At 44.7% G+C, this 27,711-nt stretch overlaps 6 protein-coding genes across 10 annotated transcripts; 3 read left to right on the top strand and 3 right to left on the bottom strand.

The window, feature by feature from the left end:
* The first annotated feature begins 46 nt into the window (after positions 1-46).
* Positions 47-2,267, top strand: LOC117889817 (glutathione hydrolase 1 proenzyme). The gene is made up of 3 exons (XM_034794338.1): positions 47-1,440; positions 1,504-1,697; positions 1,753-2,267. Exons 1-3 carry the CDS (start codon positions 298-300, stop codon positions 2,258-2,260), a joined length of 1,845 nt encoding a protein of 614 aa, XP_034650229.1. The 5' UTR covers positions 47-297; the 3' UTR covers positions 2,261-2,267.
* Positions 2,234-22,151, top strand: LOC117903886 (sushi, von Willebrand factor type A, EGF and pentraxin domain-containing protein 1). 2 transcript variants are annotated; one of them, XM_034794042.1, is made up of 15 exons: positions 2,234-2,267; positions 8,095-8,219; positions 17,518-17,780; positions 17,846-18,320; positions 18,443-18,595; positions 18,655-18,804; positions 18,891-19,067; positions 19,192-19,487; positions 19,550-19,958; positions 20,012-20,191; positions 20,261-20,387; positions 20,455-20,567; positions 20,628-20,981; positions 21,053-21,595; positions 21,660-22,151. In XM_034794042.1, exons 2-15 carry the CDS (start codon positions 8,204-8,206, stop codon positions 21,791-21,793), a joined length of 3,390 nt encoding a protein of 1,129 aa, XP_034649933.1. In that variant the 5' UTR covers positions 2,234-2,267; positions 8,095-8,203; the 3' UTR covers positions 21,794-22,151. The 2 variants fall into 2 exon arrangements, with proteins under 2 accessions (XP_034649933.1, XP_034649855.1); XM_034793964.1 differs by lacking the exons at positions 2,234-2,267; positions 8,095-8,219 and adding exons at positions 11,928-12,422; positions 12,453-12,585.
* On the bottom strand, positions 3,052-6,102 carry LOC117889903. 3 transcript variants are annotated; one of them, XM_034794459.1, is made up of 6 exons: positions 5,941-6,099; positions 4,193-4,967; positions 3,987-4,113; positions 3,736-3,902; positions 3,362-3,660; positions 3,052-3,303 (listed from the first exon to the last, which is right to left on the bottom strand). In XM_034794459.1, the coding sequence occupies exons 2-6, from the start codon at positions 4,790-4,792 to the stop codon at positions 3,135-3,137; spliced, it is 1,362 nt and encodes a 453-aa protein (XP_034650350.1). In that variant the 5' UTR covers positions 4,793-4,967; positions 5,941-6,099; the 3' UTR covers positions 3,052-3,134. The 3 variants fall into 3 exon arrangements, with proteins under 3 accessions (XP_034650350.1, XP_034650438.1, XP_034650526.1); XM_034794547.1 differs by having other exon boundaries at positions 4,199-4,967; positions 5,941-6,098; XM_034794635.1 differs by lacking the exon at positions 3,052-3,303 and having other exon boundaries at positions 3,464-3,660; positions 3,736-3,933; positions 5,941-6,102.
* A 213-nt stretch (positions 22,152-22,364) lies between the features above and the next one.
* LOC117889669 (fibrous sheath CABYR-binding protein) lies at positions 22,365-24,967 on the top strand. Of its 2 annotated transcripts, XM_034794213.1 has the most exons (8): positions 22,366-22,580; positions 22,646-22,749; positions 22,809-22,880; positions 22,940-23,582; positions 23,657-24,242; positions 24,313-24,511; positions 24,575-24,796; positions 24,827-24,967. In XM_034794213.1, exons 1-8 carry the CDS (start codon positions 22,490-22,492, stop codon positions 24,950-24,952), a joined length of 2,043 nt encoding a protein of 680 aa, XP_034650104.1. In that variant the 5' UTR covers positions 22,366-22,489; the 3' UTR covers positions 24,953-24,967. The 2 variants fall into 2 exon arrangements, with proteins under 2 accessions (XP_034650023.1, XP_034650104.1); XM_034794132.1 differs by having other exon boundaries at positions 22,365-22,580; positions 24,575-24,967.
* A 164-nt stretch (positions 24,968-25,131) lies between these two features.
* On the bottom strand, positions 25,132-26,117 carry LOC117897421 (DNA ligase 1-like). Its single transcript, XM_034806259.1, has 3 exons — positions 25,579-26,117; positions 25,381-25,515; positions 25,132-25,315 (listed from the first exon to the last, which is right to left on the bottom strand). Exons 1-3 carry the CDS (start codon positions 26,115-26,117, stop codon positions 25,201-25,203), a joined length of 789 nt encoding a protein of 262 aa, XP_034662150.1. The 3' UTR covers positions 25,132-25,200.
* An 82-nt stretch (positions 26,118-26,199) lies between these two features.
* On the bottom strand, positions 26,200-26,886 carry LOC117895568 (DNA ligase 1-like). The gene has a single exon (XM_034803289.1). It carries the CDS (start codon positions 26,884-26,886, stop codon positions 26,200-26,202), a length of 687 nt encoding a protein of 228 aa, XP_034659180.1.
* Positions 26,887-27,711: the final 825 nt, after the last annotated feature.

The following is a 27,711-nucleotide window of genomic DNA, read 5'->3' as shown; positions in this document are numbered from 1 at the left end:
ACCCTCTCTAGGTTACACACCTTGCGCTTGATGGCGAGATGGACAAACCTCCTTGTGCCAAGACACCTTTTTACCTTGTTTTTAATTGCAAGGATAATATTATATTACACCCTGACCGTGTTCGGTATATAATATACTCCTCGGGATATTTTGAAGTCGTAAATTGAGTTCAATGTGTACTTACGGCGTATCGGTATATCTCTTAGGGTCAGGCGGTATATTTGATCGATAAGTTCGCGGTCACTTGGATAAGGATGCGGGATAATATTACAAGGAATTAAAACACAATAGTTGGAAATGTATATAAGCATATCCGTCGGCAGCTTCATATCTCTGATAGTAGGCATCCTGATTGCAATATATCTGTACAGGCTTCTGGAGCAGGATGGTGAGTTGTCCATTGACACTACTTGCATTCAATATGTGACAATTCTCGCTTATACTTTCGCCCACGCAGCTCCACAAAAAGTAAACAGGAAGCCACAGAATCCAGAGTATCCTCTGCCGCCCTCCCATTCACCGCTGCACGAGTTCCCGCGGGCTGGCATCTGCACCGACAACGATGTCTGCGGCCTCATGGCCAGGAAGGCCCTGGAAGATGGCGGCAGCGTTGTGGATGCCGCACTCACTGCTCTGCTCTGCAATGGTCTCATCGGCATGCAAAGCATGGGCCTTGGCGGTGGCATGTTGATGAAAATTTATATACACGAAGAGCGAAAATCCTACAGCATTTGTGCCCGCGAGATATCTCCAATGTCCCTACGTGCCGAGAACTTCTCCATCTTCCGGAATGAACAGGAGTTTAAGCAGTCCAGCTGGTCCATTGCGGTGCCCACCGAGCTGGCTGGCTATGCCCTGGCCCATCAGCGATTCGGCCGGCTGCCCTGGTCGGAGCTGGTGAAACCAACGCTGGGACTGTGCCACAGCGGATATCGCCTGTACAAGCATCAATATGATGCCCTTGCCCTCAACCGAGAAATGATCAAGGGGGATCATCTGCTGCGGCAAATGTTCATCGATTCCAAAACAGATGACTTTTGGCCCATTGGCCATTTCATTCAGCCTCCTGCCAAATTGTGCCGCACCTATGAGCGCCTAGTCGCGGAGGGGCCCTACAGCTTCTACAACGGATCCCTGTCCGTGGATCTGCTGGCCGACTTGAAGGACATGGGCAGTGTTATAAGCAAGGAGGATCTGAATCGCGCCGATGCTAAAATAACCGAATCGCTGGTGATGCCTCTGGACGAATACGATTTGCATTTGACGCCCTTGCCGGGCAGTGGACACGTCCTAGGCCTTATAATGAGCATATTGCGAAATTTTCGCAGGGATTTTGCACGCACCAACGAGATGGGGCCCCTGGAGGTGCATCGAATGGTTGAGGCCATGAAATTTGGCTTTGTCAAGCGATGGCAACTAGACGAGGAGGCCGATGAGCAGGTGAGTCTCTGGTCCTCTAGCTGTCTCTTTCGAATCCATTCATTCCGTTCCTCTCTGTTGCAGCTACTGCAAAGCATGACCAGCTCCAAGGTGTCCGCCATCATGGCGGAAGAAATCGATGATTCGATGACGTTCAACAGCCCCCGGTCGTACGGGGCGCCGGCGGAGATACGTGTGCGAGAGGAGCACGGTACGGCCCACACATCGGTGCTGCATGACAACGATGCCGTTTCGGTTACCAGCACCATCAATTTCTAGTAAGTCCGCGTGGCCTTTGGCGTACTCCTAAATAATGCATGTCCATCGATTCAGCTTCGGCAGCGGACGCACGGGAAAGCGTACTGGTGTGCTATTCAACAATGAAATGTCCGACTTCTCCATCAAGCAGCTGCGGAACTACTTTGAGCTACCCTTTGTCCCGGGCAAGAACAGGGTGACACCCTCCACCCGGCCCATGTCCTCCATGAGCCCGCTCATTGTCACGGAGCGGTCGACGGGGAAGGTGCGGCTGGTTGTGGGTGCCGCCGGAGGCACGAAAATCATTTCATCTCTCGTTCCGCTTCTTGTGCGGATACTTTGGCAGCAGACGAACATTAAATATGCCATTGATGCCAGTCGCATCCACCACCAGATGCTGCCCAATGTGCTGCTGTACGAGTACGGGCTGCTGGATGGCTATGTGAAGAGCCTGGAATCGAGGGGACATGTTTGTGAACGCTATCTGAATCGTGGCTCTGTGATATGCGGCATAACCCAAAAGAATGGCACCATTCTGGTGAACTCGGACTTTCGTAAACCCGGTGGAGTCACTGGATTCTAAGTTGAGGGTATGTATTGTCCTTTTCTTGCCTTCTTTTTATTTAGAGTGACATTTTACATGATCTATCTATCCATCTATTGGAGTGTTCTCTGTTTTATCTGTGACAAATTGTGAGCACTGACCACTGAAATTATCATGATTGTAAATCCCACAAAACACCATTGACAATCAATCATATTCTACGATTATCTGTCTGCATGCCACACACCACATGGCAATTAGGTCGTGTACTACAATCTTCCAATGCCACAGCAAAAGTATTATTATAGTAATTTCAATCGAAATGCCTGGCTTCCAAATACATTTCATGACCAGATAATTGAGCAAAAATGAAAGCCATACAATTAACTTCACGCGAATATGAAGCGAAAAAGTGTTCTAAGTGTTGTAACAAAAAAAACATGGGTAAAGAAGTCTGTTGCCTATGATGCAACGTTTGTGGATGAGCTTCAAAAGTTTACCTGCAAATATTCTACACATGTCATGCACACGAAATGCATCTTGTTCTTGCAATCTTCTGGCATTCGCTATTGCAGAATCCTTTTGTGGGTCTCAAGTCGCTCATTGTATTACATTCATTAATTAACTATTACAAAATTCACGACACGTTCTGCGCCCTCAAGCATAGTGGAAGTTCGATATTGAAAGTTCTATAAAGAAGGGGAAAGCGGGAAGTGGCCTCAAAAACCAAACACGCAGGCAGTGCATTTTTCGTAGTCCACGCGTATGGAAATGACTTTCTCCTATATCTGTATGTACCTCTCATTGCACGTGACGACTTGCTCTTTTGTTTTGTTTGTAAATAATTTATTTTGAATTTAAAAGCAAGAATTCAAGTAATGCAAGTAATGGACTGGAGGGACCTGGCCCTCCTTTAGACAGACGTGTAAAAGTGCTTCCTGTTGCGGTGGCAACAAATAAATAGCGTTATGTATAAGAATGTTGCAACAATGCCCAGGGCATTGAGAGCCATGGAGAAGGCCAGCAGATACTTCCATTCACCGCGAAATGCACTGCATTCCTCGAAGCTGCTGCTGCTGCTGCTGCAAAGGTGGATTCCCATTAAAATCGCCATTTCCTTAGAGATCGGAGTGTACTTACTCGTTCGGGGAACTGCTGCCATCAGCGGCCACCTCATCGCCAGACGTCAGGCAGGTGCAATTGTGATAGCTTAAAAGAGAACTGGTGGCCGGTCCGCAGGCACCGTCCACAGCTGATGCCAGCTCAGCAAACTCAATGGCCGCACAGACCAGCGCCAGGCAGCAGAAGACCAAAGCCAAGGCGGAGAACACATAGGATTCGGCCAGCAGAACCTTGTAGCAACTGTTGGGCGCCCTATGCCCCTGTGTCCGGTGATCCCGTCTCAGTAGTATCAGGCCCGCAATACTGGCCAGCAACAGCTAATCGAATAGGAAAATGGGAAACACCAGCTTAATGGAGAAGCCAAAGTTGATCCGTTGATTTTGAAGACTTACAGATAGGCCACTCAGATACGGATTGATCAGAATGGAAGCGTTCGGCTCCAGCAGCAGTATCCAAATGGCCAGTCCGACAATCAGCAGTCCCACAGCTAATTGCATTATCAGAAGCTGTCGAGAAATATTCAGATTTCGGATGTGCTTGGAATATGCCGCCTGTAGACCTGCAGATCCAAAAGAAAAACAACAGCACGCCCACACATTGTCAAAAAAGTATTTAAAGCGGGAGATGGTGATCGGGTACATACTGTCATGGTTCTTGTGATTCACAACTATCATGCGGCTGTGTCTCAGACTATTTCGGGTCGGCGTATGTCGTCCAGCGATCTTCATGCCTTTTATATTCTGCGGCACCGTAGTGCTCATGTAGACAGCCTGTAAGGAGACACCAGAGAGCAAATAGATTAGAGACATCAGCGATCTATGAGAGAGAGATGGAAACGGGGATACTAACACTCACCTGCGACGGCTGCGGTGCATCCAAGTCACTCAGGGGTATTTGTTCATAGGTTGTGGCATAACGCAGGGATCTGTCCACCGGACTGCTGACTGACACTGGCATTGCCACTGGCTCGATGATTGTAGCCGGAAGCTCATCGGGTTGTGGCTTCGGGCGCTGTGGGACGTTCTGATACTTTGGTTCCGGCTTAATGGTCGGCTGTTGTGAATGGGCTTTGACTACTGGCATTGGCATCTGTGTTGGCTGGACGGCTGACTCATATTCATCGTAGTTGTTGATGCCAAAGAATTTCGATTTGGCATCGTTGAGGGCCGCCTTAACGGCGGCTATGCTGTGGCTGGTACCGCTGCCATTCAGCTCCTCCTCGGGCTCCAGCTCCAGCTCCGTCTGCGGCTGCGGCTGCGACATGCCGTTGGACAGCAGCTGGTCACTCACACCTCTGGTGGTGGCTCTCTCCGGCTGCTTGGGACTTTCTCCAGCTCTGTGGAGCTGCTGCTGCTGCTGCTGCTGGTGCGGCTTGCTGCTTGATGCCACATGGGCGGCGGCACCCAGATTGTCATAGGTGCTTATTGGACGGACTTGTTGCGATTGCATTGCTAGAATTAAGCTTAAGCTGGTTGGGTGGACGGGGCTGAAGACTCTTCTAGGCGTTCATATTCTTCTTTTTTATCTGCAGCGCGAATGCTTCAAGCGATTCGGGACGACTCCGCAGCCAGTGGCAGTGTAAGGTGTACTATGTACTAGGCCAGCCATATCTTGGCTGCATTCCCTGCAGCGATCACAGATATATATATATATATATATATATATGTATATATAGAGAGAGAAAGAGAGAGATAGAGAGAGAGTGAGTCCATGGTTAATTGTTATTCCAAGCCCTAGTCCATGAAATCGCCTCAACTGTGAACTTTTTCCCCTGCCGCCGCTTACAGAGGCCTCGACAGAGCCCAAAGCCCGTTTCTAAACTTGTTGATGGCTCACACACACAGATGCACATGCACCTATACCTATACGTGTTAGCCACAACACGGCCATGCATCTAAGCCAATACAGAAAACAAACGTCCAAGAGAGAGAGAGAGAGACAAGACAATTACTATTCACAAATTCCAGAGAACGGGCCTACTGTCTGGGGACTCTGGTGGGACTGTGGGACTTGTGATGTTTGTCAAGCTGAAAGAATTTCAAAATTATAGAGTCGGTTCTGGGCCGCTGAACATGCTTCCGTTTCTCGACCAGCGACTGATATGCGATTATTCCCCTACCCTAGCCCATCCCATTCGTATTTGTGCAATCAAAATATCTGTGATTGCCAAACTTTGCTTTTTGATCTATTTAAAGGTCGTTGCTGGCTTTGGAGAAGTTTATATGCAAATTTGTATTCGGTTTAAAGAAGAATTCCAGTGTAGAATTTCTTTGTAATTATAACTGTTGTTTATTATTATAGTGGTCCACTTGATTGCTATATTTACTAAACAAAATACTACGAATTTATACGACTGAAAGACGATTGATTACAACACGAAAAGTAAACACTTTTTATACATATATTTTTAATCGCAAACAAAACCGTACCCACAGAAATAGCAATCGAAGTGTTACTCTGGGGAACCCTGTAAACTTAAAGGTTCTACTCTCAGAGCAATCACCACATAACCACCAATACACACATAAATATGTACATGCTACAATGTAATACAAAAACAACAACAAAAATAAAAACTTTAAAAGAGTAATTCGTACCCGATTCACAACAAACGAATGCCGAACTATCTCAGTGCGCGGTTTCTTTTAGGCCAGAAAGTAGGGGCCCAAAACGAGCAGAAGCCGAAAGAGAACACAAACAAAACAAAAATACTTAGGAATCGGCTGAATGATCGGTTGCAACTGTACGCACCAAATGTTGAAAATAGACTAAAAATAATTCTCACCATCACGCCGTCTCGGTCCGATCGAGCGCTTAAAGAAAGAGCGAGACGAAACCCCCTCACTCCGCCCATTTCAAAAACGTTTATTCAGGGTGTATTCTCGTACAGGTGTGGGCAACTTTTACACGTTTTTACCTCTCCCTTAAATTGAATTGCAATTTTAGAATTGATTAGATCAATTTCTAGTGTTTGGTTTCACTAACTGATAGAGTTAGCGTTGTAAAGTTGAGTTATCGAATTAACTTATAATTATGAATTTTTAAATTTATTAATACAGTGAAGCATTCCTGGTATTTTATTAAAAGAGGCTAGGTTAAACGCCTTCTCCAGGAGAGACATGCCCATCTGCCTCACCTTATCTGAAGACACCTTGAATTTGCTTACCTGTACACTCACACACACATGCATGCACAAGCACGCTCAGACTCCGCTCACAGGCACAGCTCTCTCCCGCTCTCTCCATTTCGCAGCAGCAGAGAGGCTGAGAGACGGTGAGTAGGTGCTGCGCATAGTTTTCATTGTTGTGTTTGTTATTTCTGCATTCGTGGACGTGGCCAAGACGATATTTTCTCTGACCCCACGACTGTAAGAGAGGGAGTGAGCAAGGAAGAGAGAGAGAGTAAGGGACCGAGGCCATTATCACTTTTCCCTGTACGAAATCTCCCACACTGTAAACTTTATGCTCTCGATAACATCTCTCTTGGCCCAGAATCCGAGCCATCCAAAGAGAGTAGGTACAGAGAGAGAGTAAAAGCTCTGATTAAACAAGTATGATCTTGCGCGATCATGCGCCGTTGGTTGTTGAAGATGTAGTGAGATGTAGTTCGACTTTGAGGAATTTTTTGTGGAATTTGCAAAGAGTATTTAAGAAATAATTTAAATACAACAATAATATAAGGTAAATATTAATCAAAATAGTTGCTCATTAACATGGCTTATAGCCTTAACGTATGAAGGACTCTGTAGGAGTTAATGGTTATACAGGTGGAGCACGGCTAGCTTTTAAATGATCCAAAAAGGCATTCAAAATGTACCACAAAATCGATCGGGAAAATACGTTTTCCCAAGAACGCGTCATACATATGTATGTATGTACATATGTATGTACATATGTACATATGTATGTAATTTGGCTGCACAAATTGATGTTCGATTTGCTTGTACTTTTTTACAAAAATATGCGTGCAAATTCACTGACGAAAACATCTGACCGAATTCAATGACATTTACGCCAAAAAAAAGGCACATGTTGTGTGTGTTGTGTTGCAATTGTGAAAGACAAAATAAACATACTGATACGGGTACGAGGTACACAGTGACAAAACCCACGAAAGAGGGCCAGATGGCAGGAAGATATGTACGTACGAGTACTATTTGACATATGGAGCTCTGCACGTACCAAATTGGGTTTCTTGGAGTAACCATGTGCTGGTGGGGTCTTTCTTGTTGTAAAAGATAAATAGTACAGCTGATTTTTAATTTAGCCTAGACGACTTTATTATATTTGCTTGTGTTTTTAATAATATTTTTGTAGTTGAGTATTTGTGTTGAGTAGTTTTGTTAAAGGTTCAATATATGTACATGTACATACATATTTATGAACATAAAAACAAACATGAGACCACTTCCTCATACTGGCATTTAGATAGTATACTATGTAGTTAATGTTGATGTACATACATACATACAAACATACATACGTAGTAATGTCGCTAACCGATTTTGCTAAGAAAAAAATAATTTATTGAGGAAAAGTGAAAGATTAGTTGGCGCCACATGAGACGGAAGTTGACCGGCCGCTCGGCCACAAATGATCGATCTCCCGGTTGTTTGTCTTTCAAAACATCGACAAATATAATATGCAGCTTTAAATACATAATGTTTCATCGATTCCACTTAAATGTACATAGTTTCATCACATTGCAAAGGCAACTAAAATTCTTTACTGAACTAATGTTTCTTTTGATAGTGCTGCGCCGCGTTCCCACACTACATAGAGTATGTAGAGCAAATACGAAGTCGTAGTGTACCATGGCCCATCTACACTACATCTACACTACACTACCCACACTACATACATGCTACATAGAACAAGTAAGTGTACCTGTACCTAACACATAGAGCTACCCGCTCAAGCAGCAGTATTTATGTACCATAAATATAAGTCTTTAAAACTAACGCTTTTCTGTCTATCGATGATATCTATGTAACTCACTTGATATATCATCATACAAAAATGTATTTATTATTCCCATAGATCTTTGGTTTATTAAAGGGGGAAAAAAGTAGCTCTAACCAAAAATCGGCTTTGGAGCTTTTTAGTTTATTTTGAGCGGACTCTTGCCCAAGTGGCGAAGACAGCTTAACTAAAATGTTTTTTATATGCCACATATATTTCTTAGTAGCTCTTTTCATGTTATTTTGCTTTTGTTTTATTTTTTTTGTTTTGTTTCTTTGTATTTCTGCTTCTGTGCTTCTCTTCTGTTGGCCCTCGAGTTGCAAGACCATTGGATTGCTTTTTGTTCAGCAGTTAATTCAGTTATTTCATTAGTAAAAATGTTAAATAATATTTGCCAACTGAAGCATTACAAACGTTGGTTCAAATACCCATAACTGACAACAGTTTCATGGGAAGAAGACGACGACGACAAAACTGGGCAACGGACGAATGCATTTTTTTTTGCGAAATGGCAAATCGACTTCAGATTACCCGCATTTGCACAAATACATATGAACATACATACATATGTATGTATGAATTTATTGCAAAATATAATGAATGCCCAGGCCTGAGTAGTTATTCAGAAAGAATCAACAAGCGAGACTTCAAGCTATTCGATTCCATTACCATCTTGGAAAAAAAAACCACCCACGGTTCTCATGAGGTCGCTGATCTGATCGGGTACGATGCGATCCAATCCGACTGCTTCCCACATCCACATGGCGAAAAACTTTCATTTGAGTCGAATAATCAAACGCTCATCTGGCTTCCCTCTTCCGGTTGGTGGTGACTGAGCCACCTGAGCCCGCCACAGCCGCCGGGGATGAGGCTGATCTTCATGGGGGTTTTCGTAATGCTGCTGCAGACGACGACGCCGACGACCCCGACCATTGCCGAAATCTCTGGCGTTGCGAATGGCGAACCATTACGGTATCAGGGCTCTGAGTCCACTCCAATCGTTCACTGGACCGCTGGTCTGCTCTCGTCTCTCGTTTCTGATCGCTGGACCGCCACTGGTCACTGGAATTAGGACAAGTATGGGAACATAATCAGAAAGTCTCAAGCCAGCAGTACTTGTACAGAGACTATTTGCCACAGTTGACGGCTTAGGTTGCTGCCAGCCATGCTGCCAATTAATAGAATTAAAACAGAACACAGAGCACACAGCTCTTACTGTACTCCAGTTTTAGTACGGGTTTTCTGTCGTCTTATTTCCATCGCTGAATTGTGTAGTAGTACTCAGGTTTGGGTCGGGTACTCTGTTGTCTGCTGTGACCGAACTAGCCAGCAAAATTACAGCCAAAACCAACAACAACAAATTAAAGAAAGAAACAGCAAAATATATATGTATGTAGTATGTATACAAAAACCAAGCTATTTTACGTCAACAGTTGCACCGCGAGGTTTCATCGAAGAGTTATGCGGTATAACTAATACCAAACAAAATCACTCTGCATTTGTTATGTATTTTTATGGTTTCAAAGATTAGTTCAACACTTCATCCTTGTATTTATGGATGTGTAAACTAATTCGATTGAATACACCAATTAAGATGGTCATAAAAACAAAAAGTGTGTTGCCCGAAACTCAACAATAATAAATGCTCAAATTTAAGCTACAAAACAGGAAGACAAATGGAAGTGTGTGTGTTTTTGTTTGCTTTTTGTTACAAATTAAACTAATAGTAGTCCTAAGAGAAACATATACTCACAAATCCTTGAAGTGATAACGAACGTGATTGTTTCAACATGTTTAAAGTTTATACATACATATGTACATATATAAAAAAATTAAAACACAAATATCTATATTGATAAAAGATAAAGATAGATAAAAGAGTAAAAAACTCGTTTTAAAAATTGCAGTTTGGTTGTAACAAATTAACTAAATGAATTCTGGCCAAGGGATGTCACAGTTCAAACCCAAAGAAATGTTTTTTTTTAAATGGTTATAAAATTAACTGTTTATATAGAACATTTTCGTTTTTTTTTTTGGTTAATAAATTGAATGTAGTTGTTTAAATGAAAATAAATAAAAACAACCATAAGCAAATATTGTTACAAAATCACATAACAAATTAATTCCATTGTAAAGGGAAATAAAGGGCAGTGGCAAAAACGTTTTAACCTTGTCGGAGTCTGGGAGGTAGCCTGGCCGAACCCATGGATCCCCCCTCGCCGCCATTGTGTAAAGCTGTGCGATTGCGCAGCTTGTATTTCGCGTCGGCAACAATGCCACACAATGACAAACGTAGCCCAGCAGCGACCAGCGGGCTGCAAAACCGAGCGAGAGGCTGAAAACCCGACCACCGAAGCGATCAACCAGGCAACCGACCGACCGACCAACCAATCAACCTTATGGTGACGGTGCCGAGTCGGCTCAGACTCGGACTCGTCGGAGTCAGAGTCGGCATCGGGATCGGTGTTGCACACGCGCAGTACTCGCACTCGCAGTCTCTGTTGGGGCAAAACTTCTGCGAGCCAGGCGCCAGATGGAAACCAGTTATAAGTCAACTTTCATTCCAAGCAGACGTGTCCGGCGTACGGTTTGCGCTCGCGTCGGTTTTATTCGCTTTTCAGCGTACTCTTGGCAGGCAGCATTCGGTAGGCAGGCAGGCAGCCAGTAGTGTTAACTCCGTTAATAATAACCAATATCTACATATGTGGTACAAGCCCCGCGACCGACACACATGCACATGCAGGCCGAGCCACATAAACGAATAATAAGTTCACGTTCATAGGTAGCCATTCATTTTTTGTATGAGTATCTTGTCTTTGTTTTTCTATGTTTTTCATGTGCATTCCAAAAGGGGTTTCCGTTGCTGTTTTGTTTTTGTTTTTGCTTTGTTATTCTGTGTAGAAGTGAAGTGAATATGGCCAGAGACTCCCAAACGAAATATGCTAAAATATCTGGCCATAAATAATAAAACAAATCGGGAACAATTCGGATTATACAAGTCTTTCGTGACGGAGATTCTGTGGTGTCTGTGTGTGTGTTTGTACTTTCTCATATGGTTCCAATTAGCACCTACGGATATCTGACAAAATTAGAGCTACAATCTAAAGCTGAAACTGAAGCTGAAACTTTCCTAACTCTTCCAGCCAGCAGCCTGCAGCCAATTTTGATAATTAGTGAGCGAAACACACTCTAATGAAAGTTGCTTGCGATAGCCAATGGATCCACCGGGCGTAGTGAAAACAACTCCACCAACAAAAGAAATTGGCTTCTGTTAGTTGGCCAGTGATCCGTATATTCATTGCTGTGTTTGTCTCAACCTTGAAAGTTATACATACACCCTCAGGGCAACCGTCTCTATTGGCTGTATTTTTGCTTGCTTATTCTTTTGAATATTCCGACCCGTAAAAGGGAAGCCATTCAAAGTTTACTTTTACTTTTCCAATCGAGTGGATCGAACGTTGGAATCGATTCGAAGCGAGGGCAAACGCAAAGAGCTGCAAAGGAAAGCTTGATTCGGTTTCGGTGAAAAGACATAAGAAATGGGCGGTAGGGGAGTGCATGGGTTTGAGTAGGTGGAGTCAATGACCCACAGTTGTGATTTTTACGATTTTCATGATTATCACAAATGTATTGTGCAGTAATATACATTATCATCATCATCGTACGGAGTAACTACCATAATTATGCGGTGGAAAATTCAATGTGAATGCAAAGTGAAAATCTAATGAACGCTGAAGTCGCTGCCCCACGGGCCTCACTCACGCTATATGTTCACATGGTGTGCTGCTCCAAGCATACACCTCATCTCGTATATATGCATAGATAAAGTGTGAGAGAGATACAGATACGTATCTGTATAAATATATAAATAATCGCCGAGTGTATGCATAAATTAATCGCTGACGATGCTACAGCAGCAAAGCTAATCAACGACCAACGGCAAACGGCATCCATGCATCAGCCCCAAACATACTACTACTAGCCGTAACTCCAGCCAATACCTAGTAGTAAAAGCCGCCCCAGCCGCAGTAACATTTAAAAACCGCCAACAGCAGTCAATGTTTTGCTGCAACATTGTACCACCACCACTACGACCACAACTGCTATTCAGATCGTCATCGTCATCGTCGTCGCTGTCGCTGTCGCTGTCGCTGTCGTTGGGTCGCTGCCTCGAGGTGGACGCTTTCAAAAGAGCCATGACTTTTTCATCGTACCCAATGTCCTCCATTATGCTGCTGCTACTTATGCTGATGATGCTATGCACAGCCGGAAATTGCCAAAGTAAGTTCTCTCATCCACAATCCACAATCCACAATCCACACTCAGTTAAATATTCACAAAAGTATGCGCAGTAGTATTGACCTTAATTCATCACCACACGATCCTCCATCCTCCTCCTTCATCGTTCTTCTCATCCATGCACTCGATTCACCAATTAGCAAGTGGTTCAAGAAATGGGGTCAATCCTCCATCACTGAGAACACGATCTCTGATCCGATCAGTTCACAAAAGCGTTAGAGTTGGCTTTTCTGTATCACAGATGTTGCTTTCTTGGGGGTAAATGTTTCCGTTTAAACAGGGATGTGGGACGCTTTGGTTTGAACGTGCCATTAAGTTCTTTACAAGTCCATATTTGATTTGTTTGAGGAACATTTAACGTGTGTTGGTTTTTTCCCTTAAAATGGTTTGAGTTTTTTGAAGGTGTGCATTTTTATTCAGTTTTGTTGACTAAAAATGTGGATATAATTGAAAATTAATTACTTCTATTGACCCTTATTTGAAAAGGCTGAAAGTGTTCAAGGCCTCCGATGCATTCAAATAATAATATTTTTGAATTCATTTATTTTATGGATGGTATACATGTATTTTGTTTTTGTATTCTTGGTCCCAGTCGCGGGTTGCATGTTTTGTTTTCTAGCATTCTCGTGCATTGCCAGCGGTTGCGAAAACGGACTTTTATTTTGAAGAACTATCTTCATTGGAAACCGAAAAACTTCTATGGAATATTCCATGATTAAAAACCAATTGAAGTTCTTCTGCAACAGTTTGCTATAATAGTTTTAAAATCAATTTTCAAAACCTATTGAACATTTGTATCCGCTCATTCATCATTTAGCTCTGCATATACATATGTATGTATGTATGTATGTACATATAAATAAAAGTTGTAAATATCAGAAAAAAGGAATATAAGCTTCATGTATATTCAAGAAGTTTTGGGCAATCATTCCATAAATGCCAATCATAAGCACAGTAACAGAGGCAAGGGCGGGCTCTTCATGTCTTTCTTTCTCTCTCTCTGCAGTCATTTTTGGAAAACAAGTTTATTCTGAAGCCATAAGCAATCAAAGACTGAGAGGCACATACATACGTTGGGAGAGGAAAGCGGGGACAGAGAACAAGCTGTGGGTCTCTCCAGTGGAGCAGTGAAAGTTTTCCCCCGTTTGGTCAGCGTGTTTTGTGAGTGAGACTTCAGCTCGAACCATCTATTGGGGCACCGCAAATGGCTTGGGGCCCCGGGCCAGGCCACTTTTTGGTTGCTTTTAGCCGCTTTTGCTCTGGGGCTTGTGACATTCTTACTTCACAAGTTTCACAAGTTCATGTCTGGCGGCGGTGTGTGGTGCTTGTGTGCTGGTGGGGGATCGGGCGGCGGATACGTGATTGAGTTTGAACATTTCACTGGATGTTACGGCCCTCGAGCATTGCGCCCTCCTACGTGCAGCACATCCAAAGTCCCCGCTCCGTTCGGTTATTTGCTATTGGCGGCCCGATGTTGTCATAACGGCACTCGGTCGGTCGGTCGGCCAGGCCACCTTTCTATCGCACAAATTCGATCGCTGCCTACCTGTACCTGCCTACCCGACTGTCTGTCTGGTCTGCCCTATTTACCCATATTGTACCTACACAGATCCCCCAATACCCAATCCCATCCATAGTTTTTGCATTCTGCGCTCAGTTCGCATACAAATGTTGCGCTTTATGGGATTCCGTGGTGTAGTGACATGCCGCCTCCTCCTCCTAATCGAGGGCGAGGGTGGGAGAGGTGGTGGCGGTGGGGCTGGATAGATGAGTGTGTATCATAAACACCGGTAAAACCGGATGAATGCGATTTGAGGCTCATAACAATAACAGCTTTTTGGCTGTCGGTGGGGGCATAAATAACATCATCGTCGCAGCGAGCGCAGTTTTTCTCATACCCTAGTGAAGGAGTATTCCTGAATTTATCAGCCATATATGATTCTTTGAAATGTAAAGAGTATTCAGGATAAGTTAAAGAAAACCATAAGTTGATCTCTTTTTAAAACTCTTTAATATAGATAATACTGAGGATTACATTGGTACTGAATACATCGTACATAAAGGAACCATCTGATATGTGTCCCATGATGTTTGACAAAAAAAGGGATCATAAGTAGTTTAATTGGAAAATGTTAAAGATATCTCTTCATAGTTATCTCTTAGGCATATTTTCTAAACAATCTCCTAAAGCTTTACTTAAAACCAGGTACTCTCTCATATAGCAAAGATCGATTCCCTAGGGCCTAGGGTCACAGAATTCTGGAAAGCTAAAATGTGGTAAAAATCGATCCGCAAGGGTATTCAAAACGCTTTGCATCAGCCAACCTCCAGGGCTTTCGTTGCTGTTGTTTTATTTGTTTGTCAGAGAGAGAAACCTGACGTCAACCATCAACAGCTGCAGCCAGCAAACATCGCCCAAGCCCAAACCCAAACCGCTGCCTGGTTTCAGCCTCAGAGCCAAGGAACATATGCAAAATTCCAGCGCAGAGAGCGTTGGCTTCACCAGCTTTTGCAGATCGGATCATAGGCCAAAAGAAAAGGAAAAACGACAAAAGCAGTAAAGACACAAAAATACAAAAAACGAGGCCACCAATGACAGCACACAGCCCTGGCTGTGCTCTACCTTTTAATAGTACTACGGTACTTGTACATACAATATACATACATACATATGTACATATGTATGTGCATACATACTTATGTAAAAGTGTATGCAAGCCTCTCTGTTGTTTCCTAGCTCTTTGGTGACTCTCCTTGGAGACTGTCTGTCTGTCTGTCTTTTGCTCTCCTTGGAGACTGTCTGTCTCTCCCTCGCTCTCCTTTAAGTTTGTTTTTCTGTCTCTTGTTCTCATTACGATTCCTTGAATACTGTAAATTGTCTTGTCTGTCTCTTGCTCTCCTTCTCGCGTTCCCATTGAAGAATAGCGGTGCCTGCTCTCCCGGTGTCTCGGTCTCCCTTTGAATAGCGGTTGTTCCTCTCTCCTTGTGGACAGATGGCATTACTTCCTGCCCTTTTGCTTGCTGCTTAAACGTGTTTCACATGGGGAGTGAGTTTAACCGTTTCCCTCGTGCTTATTTTGCTTATTTATTCTCTTTTCCCTACTACCTAATTGGCTCTTTATTCTTGTCGAAAATTTCAGCAGTTGAGAGCTAACCATGTAGACTTTTTTCTCTACACGTCTTGTGCTTACAAATATTTATGGATACAATGTACAATTGTGAGAAAGTTGTATTCTTGAAATTGTGCAAAATCTGCATAGATGTCTGGTAGGACAGGCGAGGCCTATTCCATATTTATGATGGGAAAAATGCAAACAACAATTCTTAAAACGAATTCTAAATTCAAATTGTTCGTTTAGAGAATGGGAATTTCATTTGGGGGCTGAGAAATTCGTGGTTCAAAAGGTGAAAGATAAAAAACAAAAATATACATACAAAAAATCAGACAAAAAATCAAAAGCCCACGCAGTAACCAGGTCTTGGCGTCAACGCGACTATATAAGGTAGTGCTGCTGGTCAGCCACAACAACAACCAACCCAAGCACTGATCTGACATTTCAACTGGTTTCCCAAATTGGCCAACGTGTTCTAAATCATTTTTTATGTTTTTTTATTATATTATTATTATTTTTTCGAGAGCGAGAGAAACTCGAGTAGAGTGCCACAGTGCCACTTGTTTACTTACTTTAATCGCAAATCTCGAGTTTATGCATTTATTTTTACACAATGCCTTGGCTCATATGATAGCCTAGTCGTCGCTTTGCCTTCTCTGGGGTGCACACAAATTTCGACTCAGTTTACATTTGCATAATTGCTTCCAAGTACATATCAAATGAATGTTTGCTTCATTCAGAACTATTACCACTCCCCTGCCATTGTAGTATGTAATTATTATGAGTTCTATTTTTATGGCATGTTTAGTATGGCATATCCTGAGTTTAGTATGAGATACAAGCATACTCGATGTACCCGCAGCTGTTATTTTTATTCACTTTCCTTATGTGTTGCATTTTTGGTTTCTTTTGTGCATTTGTATCCCTTGCTCCTTGCTCTCCCGCTCGTTATGCCACCTTTCGGGTTCTTCTGCTTTCAATTTTTGCAATACGTTACATTCCCATACAGGTTTTTGCTACAAGGTCATGGAGGAGAAGTTTCACTTTTTTTTTGGCCAAGCGAGGGTTCGGGCTCGCTGTCGAGTGCGTGTTCTCGCCAGACCACATTTTACGAATATCATTCCAGCCTATGATTCATATGTCTATTTCTAAGCTCTTATTTATGCCACAACCAAAAATGTATCAATAATTCATTTTACTCTACTTACGTCTTCAGTTTAATTTTTAGTACAGCTGCGGTTAATTAAATAGTAGCGCCAAAAACGATTTTAATTAAGAATTTGAATTGACTTTTAGAATTTACAAAATTTCGGCAAAAATATTGTGCAGAAAAAAATGATATTTTGTTTAAATTATTTATGGCACAACCATTTAAAAAACCTCTTTAAAAAATTGTCTATTCTGCACCTCTAAAAAAAGGTGCTGTTAGAAATTGTTCAACGAAAAATTGGTTTTTTGGTCTTCAAATACATTTTTCTTTGGGGATTTAACTTTTTACTTGAACAAAAACCTTCTGCACCGATATGATTTATTACCAATATTAACATAAGGAATTCGTGAGCTTTTTGCAATATTTTAAAGTAACTCTTCTGGGATTCTCAACTAAATTAATATTTTTAAAAGCAATACTTTTATATTATATTGAGCGTAATTGTGCATAGCTTTGGCAATATACATACGAGTATGTACATATGTATGTGTAAAGTAGATTGTTATTAGTTTTTGCATGTGCATGGGCGTGGAACCGCGCTCGATGGTGGCAACGATCTCAAGATTTGTTGTGTGTTTTCGTTACTTGCAGTTTGCGGTCCCCCGGCGGTGCCGCTGAATGCCAAAGTGCGAACCGTTGCCGGTGAGACCGGAATAGCGGAGGCGCACTACGAATGCGATGCGGGATACGAGCTCTTTGGATCGCCATCGATTAAGTGCGATTCACGGAGTGGCTGGGACCGCGAGCTGCCGTTTTGCGGTGTGAATGTGGCATACCGCAAGCCGGTCAATCAGAGTTCCTATACCCGCAGCGGTCCCGCCAGCTATGCCAATGACGGCAAGCCAGGGAATAAGGTGAGCAGTGAACCCCTTCTTGTTTGTTCCTTGGCGGAAGCTTAATGTTTGTTCTCCGCTCTTAGAATCCCGATGGACAGGAGTGCTCGGAGACACAGAAGGAGCCGTCGCCCTGGTGGCGCGTAGATCTGCTCACGCCGCAGGCGGTGCATGTGGTGCGGATCACAACACGGGGCTGCTGCGGCCACCAGCCGTTGCAGGATCTCGAGATACGAGTGGGCAACAGCAGTGCGGATCTGCAGCGTAATCCGCTGTGCGCCTGGTACCCCGGCACCCTCGACGAGGGCGTGGTCAAGACATTCACCTGCGCTCGCCCCCTGGTGGGGCAATATGTGGCCATCCAGCTGGTGGGTGTCGAGGGCAGCCTCAGTCTCTGCGAGGTGGAGACATTCACCAATGACGAGTTCTCCGTGGATCGCTGCCTCAGTCCCAAGCTTGGGGTGGACACCGTGGTGACGACATTTTCCAAAACCTGCTACGACTTTCATATCACCAAAGGAGAAAGCTTCGATAAGGCACAAACCATTTGCCAGCAGACAGGTGAGTGGTGGTCCACCACACTGTGGGCAGCAGCAACAATGAACGGGCTACAATTAATTGCCTTTCCTCCATCTCCATCTCTATCTGTATCTGCATCTGTATCGGTGGCATGGCATTCCCAGGCGGCGATTTGGTGCACGATTTTCGGGGCGCCACCAGCTCATACATTCTGTCAGAGCTGGAACGCCGCAAGACCGAACTGAAGCCACAACTCGTCTGGATCGGGGCACAAAAGGAGCCGGGCATTACCTCACGCACCTGGAAGTGGGTGAATGGTATGCACCCACACATAAATGTATTCCATCTGCATCCTCCTAAAAGTAACTTCTTCCAGGTGAGGTTGTGCTGAAACCCACTTGGGGCAAGGATCAGCCCAATAACTACAATGGCGAACAGAACTGTGTGGTTCTGGATGGAGGCCGCAATTGGCTATGGAACGATGTGGGCTGCAACCTGGACTATCTGCACTTTATCTGCCAGCATAGTAGGTCCCATCACGGAGAGAGTGTCCGTAGCCGTAGCCACACGATATTCAACCTTCCCTGCTGTCCTCTCTCTTGCCTTTTGCAGCACCATTGTCTTGCGGCTCGCCGGATGCTCAACAGAACACCACTGTCATGGGCAAGAAGTTCACATTGGGCGAGAAAATTCAATACGATTGCCCCAAGGGTCATTCGCTGCTCGGTCAGGCGGAACGAGACTGCCAACTCGATGGCACTTGGAGTGGCTCGGCGCCAACCTGCAAATGTAAGCGATACTTGGATGTGGGACGTGTGGACTGGCAGACTAGGTCTCAGGACAGACACCCTTCATAGTTTCTGTATCTTATTGTGGCGCTGCTAAAACTCTTTTTGCTCCTCCTTCCCCACAGACGTTGATTGTGGCAGCTTGCCTGAGCTGAAATTCGGCTCCATTCACCTCTCCGAAGAGCGCACCAGCTTCGGCGTGGTGGCCACGTACAGCTGCCACGAGAACTACACGCTGATTGGCAACGAGAATCGCACCTGTGCAGTGGATGGCTGGAGCGGGAAGCAGCCAGAGTGTTTGGTGGACTGGTGTCCGGATCCACAGCGCATCACTGGGGGAAATGTACGCTTCAGCGATAAGCGGGCCGGTTCCACGGCCACGTATACGTGCGAGCCGGGCTATGTGCTCGTTGGCGAGGCAGTAAGTGGAAGATGCAAGTGGATTAACCGGCTGGATCAGCTGTAAATTGACGTATTTTCCAGATTATTTCGTGCGGCCTGGGCGGTGAATGGTCCAGCAAGACACCCTCCTGCCGCTTCGTGGACTGTGGTGCGCCCGCACGGCCCGATCGGGGGATATCCATACTCCTAAACGGCACCACCACTGTCGATTCGGTGGTGAAGTACGAGTGCGACGAGGATCACTGGCTGGATGGACCCACTGAGCTCTATTGCACCCGGGATGGCAAGTGGTCGGGCGAGGCCCCCGTCTGCGAGTTGGTCACCTGCGAGACGCCCCAAGTGCCCGCTGGTTCCTTTGTTATTGGTTACGATTACAATGTGCACTCAAAGATCCAATATAACTGCGATCCTGGCCACATAATGCACGGTAATCCAGTGCTCGAGTGTCTGGACAGCGGCGATTGGAGCTCCGATGCGCCCGACTGTGAATGTAAGTGAACAGAGAAAACAGCAGAACTCGGCCAAAACTCGACTTCTTTTCAGACATTGATTGCGGACAGATACTGCCCATACCGTATGGCAGTCACAAGTATGTGACTAACACTACCTATGTGGGCTCCGAGGTGGTCTTCAGCTGCTCGCAGTCGCACAAGCTCAGCGGAGTGGTGAAGCGTCAGTGTCTGGAATCAGCCGTCTGGAGTGATGTCTCCCCCAAATGCGAGGGTAACATAAACATAAACCGAGGGAATATCATCCGGTTGAAACTTTAATTGAAATGCATTAATTCCTCAGAGATACGCTGCACAGAGCCAAGATTGGCCACTCATAGCCTGCTGTCCGTCACAGGAAACGATCGCATGTACGGAAGGACACTGATACGCACCGCAGACTCCACACAGAACACCGCGCAGACCTACAAGTAAATAAGAGAATTATTTATATATTTTTAAGTATTTATAAAACAGTCAAAACTTGTTCTATTTCAGAATTGGAGCACTGGCCAAATATCGCTGCGAGCGTGGCTATAAAATGGTGGGCGAGGCTTTGGCAACTTGCACGGACAGCGGCCAATGGAGCGGCATCATTCCGGACTGTGTCTGTGCGTAAACGAATAACTAGCATAACGAATATTTTGGAGATCATTTGTACTCCTTTTTAGATGTCGAATGCGGCGCACCCGAGAACATAACCAATGGCAAGGTCACCCTGGCCACAAATGCCACATATTATGGAGCCGCTGTGCTCTACGAATGCAATGTAAACTTCAAGCTGAACGGTGTCTCCCGGCGACTCTGCACTGAGCATGGCAACTGGAGCCACGAGGCGCCCGAGTGTGTGGAGGTTGTCTGTGATACACCGAATATCAACGAGAATCTAATTGTCGAAGCTGGCACCCGCGCTGTGGGCTCTGTGGCCACCTTTAAGTGCCTCAAGGGACGCACCATGATTGGCAATGATACGCGCGTCTGTCAAAAGAATGGCAAATGGGCGGGCAAGACTCCCACCTGCAGGCGTAAGTATTATTTTTACTCGCTGCAACGACATGAAAGGAGATTCCAATATTTACATTTCCCTATTGTACAGCCGTCGACTGTGGACGACCGCTGGCTATTGAGAACGGTCGTGTAATTGTGGTAAACGATTCCACGCTGTATGGCGGCTCGGCCGAGTATCACTGCATTCCCAATTACAATCGTATTGGACAGTATCTGCGCAAGTGCACCGAGGATGGGGCCTGGAGTGGCAAGCAGCCACACTGCGAACTGGCCGCCGTGGAGGGGCCAGAGACCTCAGAGCTGGGCACTGGCGTGGGCATAGGCGCGACCATCATTGTGGCCCTGCTGGTGGTCTTTGGTTTGATTTTTCTATACCGCAACAAGGCGCGACCCGTAAAGAATACGGAGAATGTGCAGGCAGCCGAGACGAAGGATGAGCGCAATGCGGCGGTCATGTCGTACTCAACGCTGGAGGCCAACAATCGCATGCACATGGACAACAATCCATCGGCGGCCACCTTCAACACATTCCAAGGCGGTGTGGGGCGCAATAATCCAGGCGGTGGCGGTGGCGGTGGTGGTGGGGCTGCTGGAGCCGCAAATGGCGAAAGACTCCCCAACAATCGCTCGGGTAAGTGACTGGTGTGGGGATCAATACAAAGATTCGATAGGATACTGATCTGATTTATCCACAGAGAACATTTACGATCAAATACCAAATGAGCAGTTCTATGATGCTCCGTACGAGATGCGCAGCAACGACGAGGTATACGAACCCGAGCCAGTGGCCAGCAATGTGATCACCATCAATGGCATCTCTGTGAGATAAGTTACCCCACGGATGGGCTCAATACATCGAAGAACGATCGACGTGGACGTGGAGGACTAACCTTTAGTTTTGTGTTAATATCTGTATATAGTAATTGTTTAAGCAGAAAGGTCTTGATCGCTTTTGTATGTACTTGTATACTATCCATACCATACCATACCATACCATACCATAGCTATGTATACCTATATTATCTATATGTAAACCACTGTTGAATATGAAACTTTTGTAGAGCGGCAACCTATACTTCGGATATATTATTGTATTTTTGTGTGTTTGTTTAAATTATTTGAACTATTTTATGTTAGCTGTGTTACAACCGAGTGTAAAATGTTTTTTTTTTGTTATATTGTATGTGTGTAAAAAGCGTTTAGTTTTAATGGACAAAACAAAATAATTAAAACAACATAAGCGTGTGGCTAACTAATTAATGTCGATTAGAATGGCAACGCACCCAACCCCAACCCCAACCCCAGCCCCAACCCCAGCGACGGAATCTGTTGCCGTTTCTGGGCAACAGTTTTGTTTGATCAATAACTCAAATTTTAATTCTCAAAAAACTCAATTCAAAATTATATAAATTCGGGCACTACGACCTGGTAGCAGAATGCTCAATTTTTAGGCCCCAGTTTTATAAAACAAAATTGTACTACACATTTGGCTAGAGGCTAGCGGCAAGCGGCTAGCGGGCAGAGCATGGCAAAGAAGGGAGGCGTGCAGCAGTTGCAGGCGGATCTACAGAATGATGTGGACTTTAAAAAGTTCCTCGAACGTCCCGGACTTTTGGGTAGCTATATGCTGGTCTATATGGTGAGCCCTAACCCCGTTCATTCCCCGTCTCTCTGCGAGCAGTTCTGGATGTGTACTCCGAGTGGTGTGGCCCCTGTCTGGGCATGGTGGGCGGCCTGCGTAAGATCAAACTGGAAATGGGTGGCGACAATCTTCAATTGGCCATTGTAGGTAGAGGTTGCGCTTCATTAGCGTACTTAACTAATCGTCCTGATTACCCTGGCAGTGCAAATCGGATACCATAACAGCCCTGAGGCGTTTCCACAAGAGGAGCGAGCCCACGTGGCTATTCGTGACCGTAAGTTATGGATTGGACGACACCTGAAAGGGTTCCCCTTAATCACGATTGGGTTACAGGGTGGCAGGGCAGTGAACATTATGTTTGGCACAGATGTGCCAAAGCTGATGGCCCTGCTCAACAAGGAGCTGGAAAAGACCCTACAGAAGGCACCTCGGACTGTCACCTATGCGGTGAACGAGCTGCAACCCATCGAGGTGGAGCAATTGCGCGTCAAAACCGAAATTGCGGAGCGTGTGCAGCGCATAGAGCGCGAGGCCAAGCTTAAGAAGCAAACGGACTATCTCACCTTTGTGACGGATGCCATTCTCGCGAATTTACCGGACATTGGGGTCACTGTCTTTGGGCCGCATGTCAATCGTGATATGTTCAAGAAGCTCCAAGAGCCCGCCGAAGCACTCAAGATGCAGTGCAAGGATCGAAAGGTCATCCAAGTGACGGCCGAACAATTTGAGAGTGTGAATTTTGCATGCAAGAATCCATTGCCGCCCGATGTCATCGAGCAGCTAGATGGCAAGGAGCTGCTGATGTGCTTCTGGAAGATCGATGAGGGTGCCGGCCCTGTGCCCAATGTCCTGACAGCCTATGCCAAAGAGCTGACCAAGGAGCGGGTGGCGCCACCAAATGAAGAGTTCAACAAGGAGCATCCCATTCCGCCCATTATAGCTCCCATGAAAATCAAGTTCGAGGTGGAGCTTGCAGGTAAACATTGGCTGCAGTCCGGGCGTGCGGGCAGAGCTAACCCCCCACACTCTCTCCGCTCTCCTTTTCCACAGAGGGCGAAGAGTGGGTCGAGGAGATCAGCTCCGAAGAGGAGGCCAAGAAGAACAAGCATGCAAAGATCAAGTCCATCATCAATGTCCAACAGGAGGCACCCGCAGCCGACGACAACGCCGATCTGGATGGCGAGGAGGAGGGCAGCGAAGAGGAGACTCCCGAGCAGGACGTCAGGCAATCACTGGCCAATCTTGGCATAGACCTGGCTTTGGACCTGGACTTCAATGACCAGGTCGAAGAGGAGGAGGAGGTGGTCGAGGAGGTGATTGTCAAGCCAAAGTTTCGCACCAAAACAGTGAAAATGCCACCGATTTGGGTGCCCAACAACAGGCGGACACATGCCGCTCTCGTTTATATGTTCTTCCGGAACCAAACGACTGGCTTCCTGCCTCCCGATCCCACGCCGGAGCCCCCACATGTCATCATGGCCTTTGAAGCCTCCAAGCGGCAGGAGATTATGAATGCCGTCGAACGCCAAAGGTCGGATGTGCCTTCCTATGGATACTTTACCACCGATGATCCTGCTGAGGCAACACTGCTAGCCAGCTCAACAGATCGTTACAACAAAAGCGTTGAACAGTCTCCGTAAGTATGCGTGGCATTTGCTCCTCTTCCAGTCCCGTTCATTGTTCTTTCAATTTCGTGTGTGTTTCAGGAGCGACATGATCGTACTGAAGGTCTCCAAGGTGCAATCGAACATGATGCTCTCTCTGGTTGTGTTTGCACCCACCTATGTCAGTCCCAATGTCACTGCCGGGCGGGAGGAGGCCCTCAAGTTCTTCCCGGAGGACTACAAGCAGCAGCCGGAGGTTCCGGAAAAAGAAGAGGAGGACAAGACGAAGAAGAAAAAGAAGGTATTATCCGGGCTAAAAAATGTCGACATCATTTCCTTTTTTAAATTCCTTTCGCTTACGCAGAGCAAGAAGACTGAAGACACCAGAGAGTCGCATGATGTCCCAGAACCATCTCCAGAGAAAGTGGAGGCAGCGGCACCACCGCCACCGCCACAGGCAGAAGCACCACCACCCGAAGCTCAAGCACCCGCAGGCGAAGCGCCAGCTCCTGCTGCACCGCCTGCCGAAGGTGAGGCTGCGCCAGCAGAGGGCGGGACTGCTGCTGCTGCACCGGCGGATGGGGCAGAACCAGGTCCAGAATCAGCAGAAGGCCCCGCACCAACTGAAGCGGCAGAAGAGGCACCACCACCTGCAGCTGAAGAGGACCCCCAGGCGCCTACGGAAGGAACAACACCGGCCCCAGCCACGGAGGCGGCACCAGAAGATGCAGCAGCTGAATAACAAATGTTTATTAAACTTCTGGATTAAAATTATCTGCTAAAATTGATGGCAACGCTAAAAAGATCTGAGTGCAGCCGATAGGCTGCGTTGCGGCTATATCGGTAGCAGTGCTGCCAACTCTTCGGGTCATAAAAGAGCTAAACTACCTCTGAAAAAAGCTAGAAAGAGCCAGACTTTCCTTCCGTTTCTTCCTTTCAACACTAAAATTATTTGAAATTATTATTTTTTAAATTCATAGAATTTGGTGCTTAGACGTACATCTTTTTTGCCTTAATTTTTTCCTTCATCTGTTTCTTCAACAGTTTCCGCTGTTTCAGCATTTCCAACTGATGCTCCTCCTCACGCTTCGATTCCGCAAAGGAACTGCAAATGAAAAAAATTAGTGAATTTATAGAGTGCAGCTGGATTGGATCAGTGTGCCAACGCACTTTTCCAGTTCTTCAATTTGTCTGTTTCTTTTCTCTTCAAACCGTTTCTGAGCTTCTTTCAGGGCTTCAATTTTCTTGCGCATTTCTTTTTTTTCCGCAGCCAACTGCCGCAACCGGATGGAATTTGCCGCCACCCTTTAAATGGAGAAAATAAGTAAGAAATTGAGTTGACTCGTCCTGGAGTTGCATAGATTTCACCTTCTTATCAAGGCGTCCCACTGTTGCTGAGTTTGTATAGCAGAGCTCCTTTTTATCATTATCATTGTCCTCTTCGGACGAGTCTTGACCTGGTCTTTTGCATGTGTGAATATTTTTGGATTTGGTGTGGGATTTCTTGCCGACCTCCGAGGAATCTCCCCGTTCTTTTGATTATTTTCCGTCTTTTTTGCTGTCTTGGGAGGAATCTTCTTATTTGTATTATTTTCTGTCTTTTTTACCGTCGTTGGAAGAATATTCTCCTTCTTTTTGTTATTTTCTGTTTTCCTAACAGTATTTTTAGTATTTTTTGTCTTCTTTGCCGTCTTTGGAGGAATCTTCTCCTTGTTCTGCTTTTTATTATTTTCTGTCTTCTTTACCTGCTCCTTCTTTTTATTTTCTGTCTTCTTTGCCTGCTCCTTCTTTTTATTATTTTCTGTCTTCTTGGCCTTCTTAGGAGGAATCGGCTCCTTGTTCTGCTTCTTTTTATTATTTTCTGTCTTTACCTGCTGCTCCTTCTTTTTATTATATTGTGTCTTCATTGCCGTCTTGTTGGGAGTCGGCTTCTTATTTTGAATATTTTTGGTCTTATTGACCGTCTTCCGGGGAATCGGCACCTTCTTTTTAATATTTTCGTTCTTTTTTTTCCACCTTGGGTGGAATCTTCTCTTCAATATTTTTGGACTTCCTTGCACTCTTGCGAGGAACTGTCTCCTCCTTTTCCTTTTCTTGTTTGCGCTTCATTTTTCTTTGCCTTAGAAATAGAATATTTTTGGTCTTATTGACCGTCTTCCGGGGAATCGGCACCTTCTTTTTAATATTTTCGTTCTTTTTTTCCACCTTTGGTGGAATCTTCTCTTCAATCTTTTTGGAAATCCTTGCACTCTTGCGAGGAACTGTCTCCTCCTTTTCCTTTTCTTGTTTGCGCTTCATTTTTCTTTGCCTTAGAAATAGAATATTTTTGGTCTTATTGACCGTCTTCCGGGGAATCGGCACCTTCTTTTTAATATTTTCGTTCTTTTTTTCCACCTTTGGTGGAATCTTCTCTTCAATCTTTTTGGAAATCCTTGCACTCCTGCGAGGAACTGTCTCCTCCTTTTCCTTTTCTTGTTTGCGCTTCATTTTTCTTTGCCTTAGAAATAGATTATTTTTTGTCTTATTGACCGTCTTCCGGGGAATCGGCACCTTCTTTTTAATATTTTCGTTCTTTTTTTCCACCTTTGGTGGAATCTTCTCTTCAATCTTTTTGGAAATCCTTGCACTCTTGCGAGGAACTGTCTCCTCCTTTTCCTTTTCTTGTTTGCGCTTCATTTTTCTTTGCCTTAGAAATAAGGAATAGAAATAAGACCAAAATATAGTATCTGGCAACGGAAGAAAAAAAGCCAGCAAAATTGTACAAGTTAAATGAATTTAAAATTGTTAATTATACGAACAAAAATGTACTATACACGAACTGTACTCGCTCACAATTGCACGCGATGAACTGCACAAATTAAACCAACTTTGGGCGAATTTTCAATGTAAAGAAGTTCTTACTTGCAAAATATCACAAATTTTCGAACTGATTTTTGCCACACTTCAACTGAGAATGGTTTGAGTGATTTTTGTAATTGATGACTTGTCATTTCATGAAAAGCAACGCCTGCTATTTTAGCAAATATTGTGACCTTTAACTGCACTTTTTTTTTGTTAACAATTTCCATAGAGTGGAACAGGCGCTGGTCGTTTTCCAACACCACCTTGAATGACATTTACCATTCGATTTCTGTGCTGCTGTTTTATCGAATAAAAGACAGTTAAAGTAAATAATCAATGGATATTTATTTATTTATCTTTTGTTGTCCATAAATTCTTGGTAAATAATAATCATAAACAATTTTGTCGCTTTGTGTCGATTCGTGGTCCCCTATCGTCAGTGGGGGGATTATTGTTTGATGATAAATGCGCTTAGGGTCCATGCCGCCGAGTGTCAATTGTGTGTTTGCGGATAAATAAAGCACAGATTAAATCATATATTATGGTCAGCAGCGTGTCCGCAAACATACGGGTGAATGTTTCTGTGGGTAAAATATATTAAATTATTTAACTTTACATTAAAGTTGATCAAATCAATGCAAAAAATTATTTGATTTGTTG

This window comes from Drosophila subobscura, chromosome A (genome assembly GCF_008121235.1).
Source record: "Drosophila subobscura isolate 14011-0131.10 chromosome A, UCBerk_Dsub_1.0, whole genome shotgun sequence".
NCBI classification, from domain to species: Eukaryota; Metazoa; Arthropoda; class Insecta; order Diptera; family Drosophilidae; genus Drosophila; species Drosophila subobscura.
Note: the sequence above shows the minus strand (reverse complement) of the source record. Positions and strands in the feature narration are given on the sequence as shown.